Here is a 13847-nt window from a genome sequence, read left to right as displayed (position 1 = left end):
TAGAAAAAACTGATTTTGAAACGACACTCTTCATACAATCTCTAAACTCTCCATAGGGTTTCTGCCATAAGTCAGAAAAAAGAGAAAATTGCTTCTATACCAGGAACATCTCCCATAAGTGTATCGTAATACGTGTATAGTAGAGAAACAGATGTTCATTCGTGGTACCATATGGAATCTCTTTGGTATTATATGGAATCCCACATGGAAATATCCGGAAACATATGCGAACAGAGTATAATGTCTCGTTTCTATTCGCGAAACATAACTATATGTATGCAGCAAAGATATTCATTTCGCTAGATGTCGTAAAATATTAGTTTTCTTGTTTACCCTTGGTTTTTTTCCTCTCTCTTCTTTATGATTTCCTTTCTTGTCATTTCCAATATACATGTTACTTGATCCTTGATCTAATCGTATTTATAAGAATTTGTACCACACAAGTTACTGTCTCTTAATTTTCAACACGGTTTTTTTATTTAAAAAGAAAAGTAGACAAAGCAGACATTAAAATTATTTAACGTTATATTTTACTGAAATATATTTGACAATAACAATAATACGTTAAAATTTTTTAATTAAAATTAAAAATTTAATCGTATTACTGAACTAATTTGCAAATGGAAAGCAAAATTTTATTCCTGTAAAGTTCAAGCAAAGTTTACATTAACAAGATTTTAATTTTGCTCTCAATTAATTTTGCAAAGATATTTAATTATAAAGTTGTAAAATAGCATGTATACCTAATTTGTGATAAGTTTTGTTGCGAAAGTTAATATTGCAGCTTATATTAGTCGAAGAATTTGTTAATGAAAGATGCAGCGATAACTTTCGCTACTCTTCATACCTATATGTCCTATATCAAAATTTTATCAATAATTACTTTTATAGAAACGTGTAAAATTGTGGAGAAAATGTAATTTATTAAAAAATTATCACACATTATTTTATAAGCTTACGTATTAATAGTGATGTAAATATTAATGTTAAATATTTTGATGTCTTTGTTTAAAACTATTGTAATTAGTTCCTGGTATTTCTCTGTGCAGATGCAATTTTTTTTAACACAACTGAAAAATATGAGCTATTCCGTTATTACAGTCGATTTTCGTAGTTTTGTTTTTCGTAGCTTTGACTGCAGATTCCATTGCAGTTCAGTGCAGATACGGCATCTAAATTGACTCTAGTAAAAACTGGGAAACGAAGTTTTTTGTCCTTATATCCTATCCAGATATAATATCTATAGTATCGTTTAACTGGAATACGCTTAAAATTATCTATTCTGATTTTACAAATATACAAACTATTTATTTTTTTATATATTGTTTTTTATATTGATTTTAGATTTTTATATAACTACATTGCAATAACAAATTTATATAACTTCTGTGTTTATAATACTCACAATAATTAATTTCCTGCTAGATTAATAATTTTGGGCAATATTGAAATTTGAAACGTTAGTTATACAACACAAAATGTATGTATTTTGCAAATAATTATCTTACAAGTTTTAATGGTTTTTAAAATATATGCTTCCTTACGCGTTCAGTATCATCGCGAGTTATTATACTTTACACGTTCATATTTTTTATTCTTATACTTTTCTTTGACTAACTATTTGAAAAGTTTTTGACATTGTTTCCTGCCGTAAATTTTAAAATTTTTAATGTTTTTGTGAATGTGCAAAAATTGTATTAAAAATCTAGTAAGGTAAAATTTATTCAAAGCAATTGGAATAATGTATATTATTCAGCGATTTTAATTCTCATTATGTATAATATTTTATGCGTAGAAGCCAGTCTGCTGCGTTAAATCTACATTTTGCATGTTTTAGATTTGAAACGAGAAGCCACAATATGTCATATGTTGAAACATCCACATATTGTCGAACTGTTGGAAACCTACAGCTCCGAGGGCATGTTATACATGGTATTCGAATAGTAAGTATGCATATAAACAAACATATCGTATTATTTACCGTATCGACGTAATTTGACAGACATAATTGATAGAAATAAACGCATCCCAATGATTTATCTGTACAATGTTCAACATTTGTTCATCCATTTCTAGCGATAAGTTTAGACACAGTAGTCTCTAGCTTCATAAGATTAATACTGTAGAAAAGTGCAGCATAAACTATTATAGTTATATTCTTTCAATCGTGAACTTTTAACCGGCCTTTTTTTAGAAAAGCGATTTTTGAAACGAAAGGCGTCAATCTCGTCCTTTATATGCCAAGTCTATTTCTCCTATCTTCCTGGCGTAATTATTAGTTCAGGCTAATGAAACATTTTGCTCTATGAGATGGAAAACTATCACGTTTGTCGAAAATGAAAGACTCGGCAAAATAAATACATGACATTTCCTTAACGACTCTATCTTTACTCGGGAAAGGCACGTTTTCCATTTAGTTGTTTGCTATCTATTATAACGTTCTACTATAGTTTGCTATAATTGGATACACACATCCGAGGTGCTCTCGAAATAATCTACGCTATCGGATAAGATAGCTATGGTTTTTAATAGACTCGGTGCTCAAGGCGTTTTTAACGAGACTATTTAAATAATATGACACTCAACCACACGTCGTTATTTCCTTTAGTTTAATGGGCTGTTATTTGTTTGCTATAAGAAATTCTTATCCAATGATAACATTATGGATTAATTATATATCCTCTAATCAATAATTTTCTGTGAATTAACTGAGTATTATGAATGTTATGTTCACATATTTGATTGATACATGCAGATAAATAATACATGCAAATAAATGTCAATAATTCAAATATTGTCAATGGATAATTTAAAAACTAGTAATGGACAGCTAAAACAAATAGGAATTACAGAACAAGAGAAATATGCAAATTAAAACAGATTCATTTACCGCATCACCGGATATTCCTGTTTCAATATTCCGTTTCGTTTTCAGTATGGACGGCTCTGATTTATGCTTCGAGGTCGTAAGACGAGCGACTGCTGGATTCGTATACAGCGAAGCAGTTGCTAGGTAAGAAAATTCATTGTATCTATCATCGCGCAATGAGCACACCGCGCGAATATCACAAATCCACCGCAGACGGTACATCCATTTAAACTTTATCTGCTGAATGCTAAGACATCATTTATATCGAATGCAGCATGATGCGCCAGCATCATGCCTCATGCCGCGTGAATACACAACATTACGCCACATTATTCTCTGTTAAACTTTCTAAGAACTCCAGTTAACAACGGGCGTATTAAATTTATCTTATATTAGAAGTGGATAACTCATATTTTCTTAAGACAATTAAGATATGTACAGAATTCATATCAGAGAATTACAGATAATTATTCCCGATAAAATACAATTTTCGCGTCTATATTTTGTATGTGTGTGAAAGAGTTACTGTAATCTATTTATTAAATCTCGTTAAAGCGATGCGTATCAAGATGAGAGAAATTTGATAAATTAATTGTTCTCATCGAGTCGCTTGGAACGCAGAGTACTGAAACGTGTTTATCTTCTGTATGTTATACCTCGATATAATGCAAACGGATTCTCTCTCTCGAGAGAGAGTCTCCCCGGAGCGTAATAAATCCCTGTCTCGATAAATCCTTGACTGCGATTCATTAGATTCGCTATACCCGTTTTTATCACGCCTGAAGTAGCAGTAGTCTTCACCTCGAAAAGAACCTATTAAAACTCGTCACAAATATGTTTTATATCTTTGACACTACGAAGAATTATTAGATGAGATAAGTTAAGATACGATTAATATAATTTTAATGATATATATAGAAATTACAAAATAATGTTTGGTTAAAAAAAGAAGACATTCAGAGTATATAATATACATTGCAAACGTTTGATCGACACGTAAATATACTTCAGAAAATACGCGTACACTTGCAGGGAATCAGACATAAATCTTTTTCAAATCTTTCTTTCTGTCATGGGAAACACGCTTTCTTGTTACTCCAATTCCTGAGCATCAAAGACACTTTATATTAATATCACATATCAGATGCACAAACGTTATGCATTTACCTGCATGTATCGTATATGACGGTGCATGCAGAGATCGTGCCAAAGTTTTTGTGATTGATACGGTGAAAGTACAATGAACATAGTACAATAAATAACTGCATCGTTCTTGCTCTGTGCGGTATTCCATATTTTGCATCATCTTCTGGCAGTACCCTGTGCCATCGATATCTCGTTTTTATTTTAGACCGCATAGTTCCTTTTTTGCGTACTTTGTAAAAAATACATGATATAATGTCAAGAGTCAGTTAGCACGAGTTTTATATACTGCATACGACTGTGCATGAAAAATATTACTCCAAAACGCATTTTATTAATTAAATTCAAGTAATATGACTATGGTTCTTCTGCTCTCGATGTCGTTTCATTTAATAATTTATAAACAGTTAAATAACATTATTAATATAGTCTATTATTATATATTTTATACTTTTTTATAACAAACAAAATTCGGATTTGGATTTATATTATTTACTATACCCTGGCTTTTTATCGATCTGGATGGATTTTGCTAAATCTTTGTGTCGTAAAATCATTACGTGAGTAACGAGGCATGCCTTAATCGCTCTATTTCAATTCTCGGAAAGGGCTTCGCTTTCTGTGTGTCGCGCGCAAATGCTTGTGTCCCGTGCGGCCTTCGCTATTGTTCTCTCGGCTGAGGGTGTACTTTCGTGACGTGTGGCTGTGGGGGGGGGGGGGTGGTGTGGTGTAAGCGCCGGCACCTAAGAAAACTGCATTTTCTTTTACAGTCACTACATGCGACAAATCCTCGAAGCCTTGCGTTACTGCCATGAGAATGACATTATTCATCGTGACCTGAAGCCGCAGTGCGCCCTCCTGGCTGGCAAGGAAAATTCCGCCCCGGTGAAGCTGCGCGGTTTCGGCGTTGCCGTGCAACTTCCGACCTCACAGTCTAATGGCGTTGGTACGTTCATACCTTCTTCTAATTCACTTATGTTTTCTTTACGCGATCTATTTTACGTGGCATAGAGATTCACGTCGAAAGCCGCGCGACCTCAGCTCTGGGACGCCCGACTTCGCTATTATTAATGATACTCCACTAACTTTCAACAGAGTTCTATATGTGTAACGCATACGACCATTATCATATAAAAATAACTTTATTAATTTGAAAAGTGGCACTAAGCCAGTATCCATTAAATATATGCACTTATTAAAAGTTAAAAATTCGGAAAATCCAAGAAAATTTATCGTGAATAGAATTTCAATATTAAACATTAATTTTAAAAATATTTAAATTTAACGTTTAAGATATCGAACGCAAGAAAAAATAGTTACAACATAGCTTTGATAAAATAATTGTTAAGCTTCTAAGTTTTATGAATTAATTTTTTTTCGTTTTTTACCTTTATCTTTTTCCAAGAATATTAATTGCCACGTATCAGGATTTAATTGGATTTAAAATGCTTGAAAACATTGATCTCATCTGAAAATCTCTCTCATTTCTGTATAAACATCACATTTTTTACATTGAGTAGAATTCTCCAGATGCTTAAGAAGTTTTAGCATATTTTACGTTGTGATAAAATTTTCTTATTATTGGCCGGAATAACATGAGAGATAATAATATTATTACTGTCACAGTTGAAGGAAATCAATTGCGCATTTTCGTGAAATTAATTGTAGTAAATTTTACGTGTATATTTTGAATTAGTTTGCTTGAAATATCTCTTCAAAAAATAGCGGTTCGATGAGCGATTCGAGATTCTTTGTTACTCCAACATATTGAATGAGACGTATCGATCAAGTCATGGTAACGAAAACATCACTCGAACGGAAGTATAAAATCGTCGAAGCGTAAAAAAGGAGAATTTACCTAGACTATGCAAATGCCCCGACCACTTCCCTTTTATTCCGTGGCATAGTTCACGAGAGCTGACGTCGTGCCGCTTTTAGCGCGACAGCATTAAGATTACTAAATTTTTCATAATATTTTTAAGTGGTGTCGGCATTAGGCGAGAGGCGAAAATAGGGCCACAGCGATATTTAATATAGACGATGCAATAGGGAAATTACATCTCGAAGTATTTATGATATCATTGCCGCATGATTAATAACTTTCATAGCAGTAATCCGATGGGAGCTTCTGTCCATAATGGAACGAAATATTATACTTAATGGAACTCTTTACAAATGACGCAAGTATATTAAACGTCACACGAATTCTGATATTTTATGAGAAAATGTGGACTGAAAGAAAAAGTTTTTTTTCCAAAGTTTCGCTGACATGGCCCTGGCCTGGCTCCGACATTACTTTTATATTTAGCAAAATGTGCGCTAATATAAAATCTATTTACGCGTAATTATACGCTTATTCTATTTACAAACTAGCTGAGAGGCACTATTCAATGCTCGTATATCTATATGTATATATCAAAGCTATTTATCGGTAAACAGTCGAAGCGAATTACGTCATTAGTTACGTTAATTATTTAAATTCTTTTAAAGCGTTAATTAAGTTAAGCTTATGCGTACGCACATATAAAGTGAATTTTGCGTACCAAATTATTCGTCAGCTATAAACATGAAGACACATTCGGGATTATTTACTATTAAGCGGTTTAACAAATTATGTCGTCACGTATATTTGATGATTCATTTTATCAGAAAGACAATTTCTTTAGTTATATAAAAGAGAATAAATTTTTATTTAATATCTTTATGAGGTATTAATTTCTTTGTTGAACAAACTGTTATGTATCAAATTAAATATACATATATACATGATTTTTTAATAATATTTTTAACTCAAGCAATTGCATTATGCACGGCATATATTTCAAATGATTAAGTTAGTGTTTTATAACGTACCGTTTATATGCATTTGACCTATTTCTCTTGTGGCGTTGTAGCGATCTCTCACATTAATTTTTTTTGGAAGATTAATGGACTATAAAAGATCAAGGCTTACTACGGAAACAACGTTAGCCCGAAAATCCAATATTAGGTGACGCCGCGCCGTGTTCAAAAAATTTGTTGATACAGCATATTGTCGATTTTATTTTATTACGAGAAACGTGGTACATCTTTTAAAGTATTTAAAGTAATTTACGCTTTTGTTAATTAAGTGTTTGTACGTTTATCATTTAAGAGGTTTAAATGTCTGAGAAAGCTATTTTTAAATCGCCGACCTGTTGACATTCAGCTGGATTCATTATGACTATAGTTCAAACGAATGTCGTTTAGCTGTGCGGCCTCTTTTTCGCATATGGCATTATAAAGAAAAGGAATTTTTAAATATTCAGCGATAACTGAGCGCGTCTCCAGGGATGCGAAATTATTGCCGTGGATGCATGTCGACGCATCTTTAGATCAAGGTGATTAAGTTCTCGTTGAATAAATTATGCCGTTTATCTTCTGAGAAAAATCTTTTTTATGATCTATTACGATCTATGATATCATTTCCGATGAAGATATGGCTGTAATAACTCTTACACGACTCAGTGTGCGATAATAATATTAACGAGTAATATATTAACGAGTAACGGCAAAAAATCTACAAAAAGTGCATTGAATATTGCTATCTCAGAGTTTGTAATTTAAATTTTTATCTTTTTTCTATTCGTTTTTCTTTTTTTTTTTTTTCGTACCGATATAATGTGTTCCTGGCTCTCATCAAGCGTCACTTCAAAGACAATCGGTGTTTTTGTATCGTCTCTCTTTTGAATGCCCTACTCTGCGATTATTGGCTGGCTTGGTCGATGATTGGCAAATCATATTCAAAAAAATTTCTCGTTGTTCGATGTGCACAATGCAACAGCTTTTACCGGATTTCTCCCCTATACTGACAACCGTGATGCTCTCTTCTCTGATTAGCCGATTGGTGTCTATGCATAGTTTTTTTTTTTTACAATCTTTCGCTGCTTCGATATCGCATGGTTCCATTTGTAGATGCTCTTGTTGTTAGCGACACACTCGTAGATCTATAGATTGTACCGCTACCGTCTTGGACTAATTTTAGATTTCCTTTGCGTGATCAGCGCAATTATTGTTATCGTGTACGTCTTCGAGCGATTTATTTCATCTGTAGCCATGCGATATTAAAGAAGCGTCTTCAATTATGAAGGAAATTATCTTTTGCTATCCCGCATAATTACATTATGTTAACGTCGATAGTCGATATTGGAATTATCGAAACTTTTCACATTGTCGAAATTATAACAGCAATCGTGTTTTACGTCGCCGTTAAGAGCTGTTGATAGAACACACGTTATCCGTTGATCTCTTACTTTTGTTCTACGTGCTTTATACTTAATATTTAATCGAAATTAATATCTAATCGAAAATAGAAATGTTTAATAATAGCATGCGTTATAAAAAAAAAACAGAACAGCACAATGGATGAGTGAATAATAATAAAATAATAGTATTTTCATTTATATTAAAAGAACTATTCCGAAGTATTGTCATAAAAACAATATATAATAACGTTTGTCGCTAATCTAGTGTGACACTTAACACCGTATACACTTTTATACGACGAGGCGCGGGGTAGAAAGGTTTCCGCCGATCGATAATAGAATTTAATAGCGATAAGAACTTTTGGTTCGGCTATATAGGGTTTAATTGCCTCCTCGTTCTGCTAAGACGTTATACGATATTATACCAAGTCCAGATATTAATCTCCTCCAACTCCCACACGGCTGTCGTCCCTGCTCTTCCCAGTTCGAAACTAATTTGGCATTCTGAGAGTAGACCGACGGCGTTCCAAATACATAGGCCAGAGATTGACTGGAAAACCGTCGTGTAAACTGGGACGCGCAACTTTTTCATATACCGAGTTTCGCAAACGAGAGACAGCGCTCGCCGCTGGGATTACGAGTCCGCCTTAAACAAAAAGTTTCCGACAGCGTGATTAAATACGCATAACGTTGCCGCGCGACGTCTCCCTTAACGCTCCATCATGCTTATTTTTCGCGAAGCTAAATGTTTCATTCCCGCGGCTCTTTGCGCGCGTACCGCTTGGATTCGCGCGCGACATCGTCATGCAGAGAGTAACGGGGGAGAGAAAAAAGAAAGACGCGCGAGTACCAATCCGTACCAATTAGAGTTTTCACGTTTTTCCCATTTTCATTACGGATTGCATTAGGCAGCGAAGAAAAAAAAAAATCAGGCGCGTTGCCTGATTACATTCTGATAACGTGAAATTTGGTTTGAATGAATACAGCGTGTTACACGACCGAGTATCGGCAGTGTCTGAGCCCAAAGGGGCAGCTCTACTTGAAGGCCGACAGCGAGGGTAAGCTTGATCTAACCTTTAATCATTACTTTCGCAGGAGCCTTGTCTCATCACGCCACATATATATATTACACGTATACACACTTATCCACACACATATTGTATTATGCTACATTCTCACCCATTCCGTGTACTCCTCTATCACTATCACTATCACCGTCACTATATCACGTCACTGTACTCTAGAAGCTGCCACCGCTTGCTTGCTTGCTTTACGAGTTCGAATATTCACTTTGACTTGGCTAACTCATTAATATATATGACTTGGCTAATATTTTACACATTAATATATTAAAAATAACATATTGCTTAATATATTAATATGTACATGCACATTTATTATTTTTCTCGGATGTATCTGGTTTACAAATTTGTTGAATTTACTGGATGTCATTCTCGGATTGTATATAACACTTTTTATTAGATACAGCTTCGCTGATATTGTCTTAACTGACTCTTCAGCAATACGTATATCTGAAGCGAAATTAACAACGTGAATGAGAATGAAAATTTTAATTGTATTGAAAAAAAAAAAAAATTAAAAATGCTAATTGTTCATCTATAAGTGATACATTTTTCGCAATCATTCAAAAATTATCCGATAACACATGTTTTTCTAGGATGATCACCGCAAAATGTCGTTTCGGCGGAAGTGTAGGTGATTAAATCGAGATATCGTTGAAAAGATTTGTCGAACGTTTTATGTGAGATTACGAAACGAACGAATTAAAGCAAGCTAATTCGACACGGTCTTTATACAGATTTTATACTAAACAGGATCATACGATAGGTTACTCTATATTTACCGTACAATACAAGTAAACTTATACAAACGTCGCGGAGATGTATGCCAAGCTCGACATTTTATATACCAATAGACGCACACACACACCACCAGAGAATTTTGTTGATTGATGAGTAAAGCCGACTCCTCAGGCTGATCGAACTAGCGCTTTGATCCGCGCGAGTTTGATTCCTTAAATAAAAGCAACGGCACCCAACAGCCATAGGTCGGTCTTCCTCCTACGGATAGCGGCGTTGACACGATAAAGAAGCATCTTATCCGTCCGTGAAACCGTCAGCAAGTCGCGCACAGCGCGATATTATCTCGTGACGATAACAATCCTTCTCCTTTCTCTCTGTGTTCTTTCGATAGGCCTGATCTCTTCGAGCTGCAATTTCCCTTTTGAGGACCTGACCGACGCCGAGGATTCGCTAGTGAGCGACACGGAGGACAATATCGGTATCCATATTGCCTGCCACATCTACATAACGTCTGATGATTTACCACAATCGGGGGTAGAAACGAGAAAGTATTCGCGTCTCTGCTTAAAAAGGGATAGCTCCTTTCCGCGTCCTTGAACATAGCTCTCGGCTCCTTGTACAACGCCACTGCGATCGTAAAACATTATTAAGAATTGTTTCCGTCAACGACAAGGCCAGACATGTACAGGATGTTCCGTATAATCTGCTCCAATCGTATACATTTTAAAAGATATCGAGGATACGAAAGAGATATTACATGTATGAGAGCATTTCGTTAAGAATCAAAGGGATGTTATACGTACGAATCCATTTCTTTCGAATGATCAGTTTTTATCCAACTTACCCTGCTATTGACATATCGATTGGTTTATTCACCGCGGAGCATCCTGTATGTGAGAAAGAAAGAAATTCACGTGGCGAGTCCACGAGTCTGGCGAAATGACGATATATAGTAATATCTCAGCGGGAAATGGCTCCGAGTTCATTTTCGTGAGCGAAGCGCGCACATGAATGCGTAGCATTTCGTAATTGTCGCGCGATCGATCAGCTCAGTTTCGTGATTACCCTCGTTTGAGGCATAGCGGCACGTTCTACCCCCCCGTGTGGTATAGTTATGTTAGTTTGAGAACGTGTAGTGTCTGTATAGACACTCGACCCACGTGCGATAGCCAGTATTCCTGTGATATCATTTTGTGGAGGTCGCGTAGTAACAGATATTTGTTTGTGCCCATCGTAGGGGAAGCGAGCGAGAGAACGACTCCTTCCCCTTTTTTTCTGTTCCCTCCTGTCGTCCGCGTGTCCTGATTTTGTAACGCGCGAATGGCACAAGCTCTGCTTCATCGTTGTAGGATTGGGATAAGTCCTTGACAGAATTGAAGGGTTCGTTACGACTCGTCATTAAATTTATTTCGTTTCGTCAACATGATATAAATGCCGCCTTTTTAAATAGAGCTAAACGCTCGCTTTTGACATTTTCGGTTTTTCTGTGTTTACTGGGAATCGGCGATCGTTATCTCTGGCCAATCCAATCCGTAGGCGTAATCTCTCGAGTAAACGTAGCCTTTTTAAAAAAAAAAAAAAAAAGAGGATGTTGAAACTGTAGAAATCAAATACGGACATGTTATCTGCAATAACGAATTTGGATAGTGGCCGAATTTACTCTGCGGTTTTCGAGTTCACCCGTAACACGTATCAGTTTCTAATTGAGTTGCTTAAATTTCTGTGTCTATAACGCAATCGTGAATATACACTTTGGATGATGGCTAATTAGTTTACCGTAAGTAACATATACATTATTATTAACAGGCGTGTATCCAACTTGGAGAGTACAAAATTATAGGAAAAAAATAACGTTCTGTTACAGAAAATAATCGATAACAAAATATAGAAATGGATCAACTTTATATCTGTTTATATGAGACATTAAATTAAAATAATTTACACGGTTCTATGTGGATTCAGCGCTAGGATTTACACAACATGTCACATTTACTGTTATTGTAATCGGTAAATGCAATCATTGAATCGGTGAATTTATTTGATATTATGTATTATTGGTATAATGTAGTATGTACTGTCGATAATGATGAACGGATTATCGTTTTCGAGTGGAGATTTTTTATCTTATTTTCGACAGATTTGTTTTTTCTCTCTCTCTCTCTCTCTCTCTCTCTCTCTCTCTCTCTCTTTCTCTCTTGCACATGTAATAATTATATTTTAGTTAAAAGTAACAAACCCTTCAATCGGTTTACCTATTTCTGAGTCTGGTGCACTAATTGCCCGCGTTATTTGGGCCTGTTTATGTCGTCATTGTTCGTAGCGGTAGACTAGCCTGTGTGTCTGCGTGTGTCTGTCTATTTGTATGCAGCTTTGTGTTTGTCTTTCATCACTTATCGATGACAAATTGAAACTAGTCGCCGCGTCAGAGAATACTATTTTGTTTGCGAGTATTTGCGAAATGTTATTTGTACGATGGTAAAGGCAAACGCGGTAGAAAATATAGAAATACAGAATGTAGCGTTTTTCTCGATCGAATATATCGTTAATAAAACCAGAAGCAGTTTCAGATGTACGAATTCCAATTAAAACACGTTTGGAATTTTCACTATAATATCTTTGTTTACTAAAAATAATATTTCCCAACAATAAATCATACGGTCATGATATAACTACGCACAATCTCAAATTGACATTTTACGCAATCATTTCTTGCATCATCATGGCAAGCAATTTGTTATGAAAATGTCACATCCCTTAATAAAGAGCTTACGTTATGAATAATACTTTTTCTTTTATGATGAAACTTGATTATTTAGAGTGTGCAATGTTATCGCATTTTACGATCTATAATGTGTCTACGAAACGCGACAGTTTATCCGTAATATTGCGCAAAAGTATAATCTTTGTTTTTCAAACTGAAGACAAACGTTAAATATATCACAGCATAAGTATATTAGATCAACGACATTTTACAGCGCACTTGTCATAAGTACGATTTGATTTTAAGTTTTATCTGGTAAGAAGAGTATATTGAATATAAATATAAAATAATATTCTAATTATTTTTAAGTCTTAAATATGATAAAATATAAGATAGACGGACTGACTCACGAATGGAACGGAAAATATCGAGATTATATATATGAAATTATCTCAGAAAACATTATAAAGTCAGATTTTAGACGCGATTAATCTACACAGAAAAAAAGAAGTGTCAAATTAATACTGATATATACTTGTATATACGCAAGAATATACGTATAATCTTCTTATAAGAATTTCAACTTTTTATTTCAACTTTTTTTTCTTGATTGAACTACATAAAACTTCGTTTAACTATAAATGACTTCAAACAAGTTTTCTTCGTTCAATGCAACATGATCTCATTTCAAGATTATATATTTTTGTGTATATACAAATATATAAGTGTTGATTTGTCACTTCCTTGTTTTCTGTGTAGAGTCGTTTCTACAACGTTCATTATTGTGCATTATTTTGCACGTATGCTCATACGTAACATGTTTTTCTCGAAATAAATATTCCTGCCAGACATTGTGCTGGAAATTTCCCAGACCACTCGTGTATCATCCTGTATCTCTAAATTACACTTGCGTAAAATGCATGTTATTAACTTGTCGCTTCGTTCATATAACTAATTACTTTTGTTAAAAAGCGAGTAATTAAAATCATGCAACGACACAAGCGCGCGGTAGCCAAGCCGAACGTAATGATAAACAACACCAATTTAAAATGTCTTTATCGACAGTTATATATTTTTATTAACATGAT

The 13847-nt window shown here is 34.5% G+C and overlaps 1 protein-coding gene across 13 annotated transcripts in view; it reads left to right on the top strand.

Annotated features, from left to right (window-relative positions):
- Nucleotides 1-13847, top strand: part of Cask (peripheral plasma membrane protein CASK) — a 182042-nt gene that overhangs the window by 14751 nt on the left and 153444 nt on the right. For 9 of the 13 annotated variants that reach the window (XM_071706267.1, XM_071706256.1, XM_071706257.1 and 6 more), the window contains exons 3-7: nucleotides 1838-1943; nucleotides 2936-3013; nucleotides 4783-4958; nucleotides 9222-9293; nucleotides 10450-10536. In XM_071706267.1, the coding sequence (XP_071562368.1) occupies nucleotides 1838-1943; nucleotides 2936-3013; nucleotides 4783-4958; nucleotides 9222-9293; nucleotides 10450-10536 (519 nt within the window). The remainder of the gene's footprint in view (nucleotides 1-1837; nucleotides 1944-2935; nucleotides 3014-4782; nucleotides 4959-9221; nucleotides 9294-10449; nucleotides 10537-13847) is intronic. The other 4 variants (XM_071706268.1, XM_071706269.1, XM_071706264.1 and 1 more) reach the window with 3 other exon arrangements.

This window comes from Temnothorax nylanderi, unplaced genomic scaffold (assembly GCF_030848795.1).
Source record: "Temnothorax nylanderi isolate EJ_2023f unplaced genomic scaffold, tnyl_v1.0 TNYL_tig0051_pilon, whole genome shotgun sequence".
In the NCBI taxonomy this organism is placed as follows: domain Eukaryota; kingdom Metazoa; phylum Arthropoda; class Insecta; order Hymenoptera; family Formicidae; genus Temnothorax; species Temnothorax nylanderi.
Note: the sequence above shows the minus strand (reverse complement) of the source record. Positions and strands in the feature narration are given on the sequence as shown.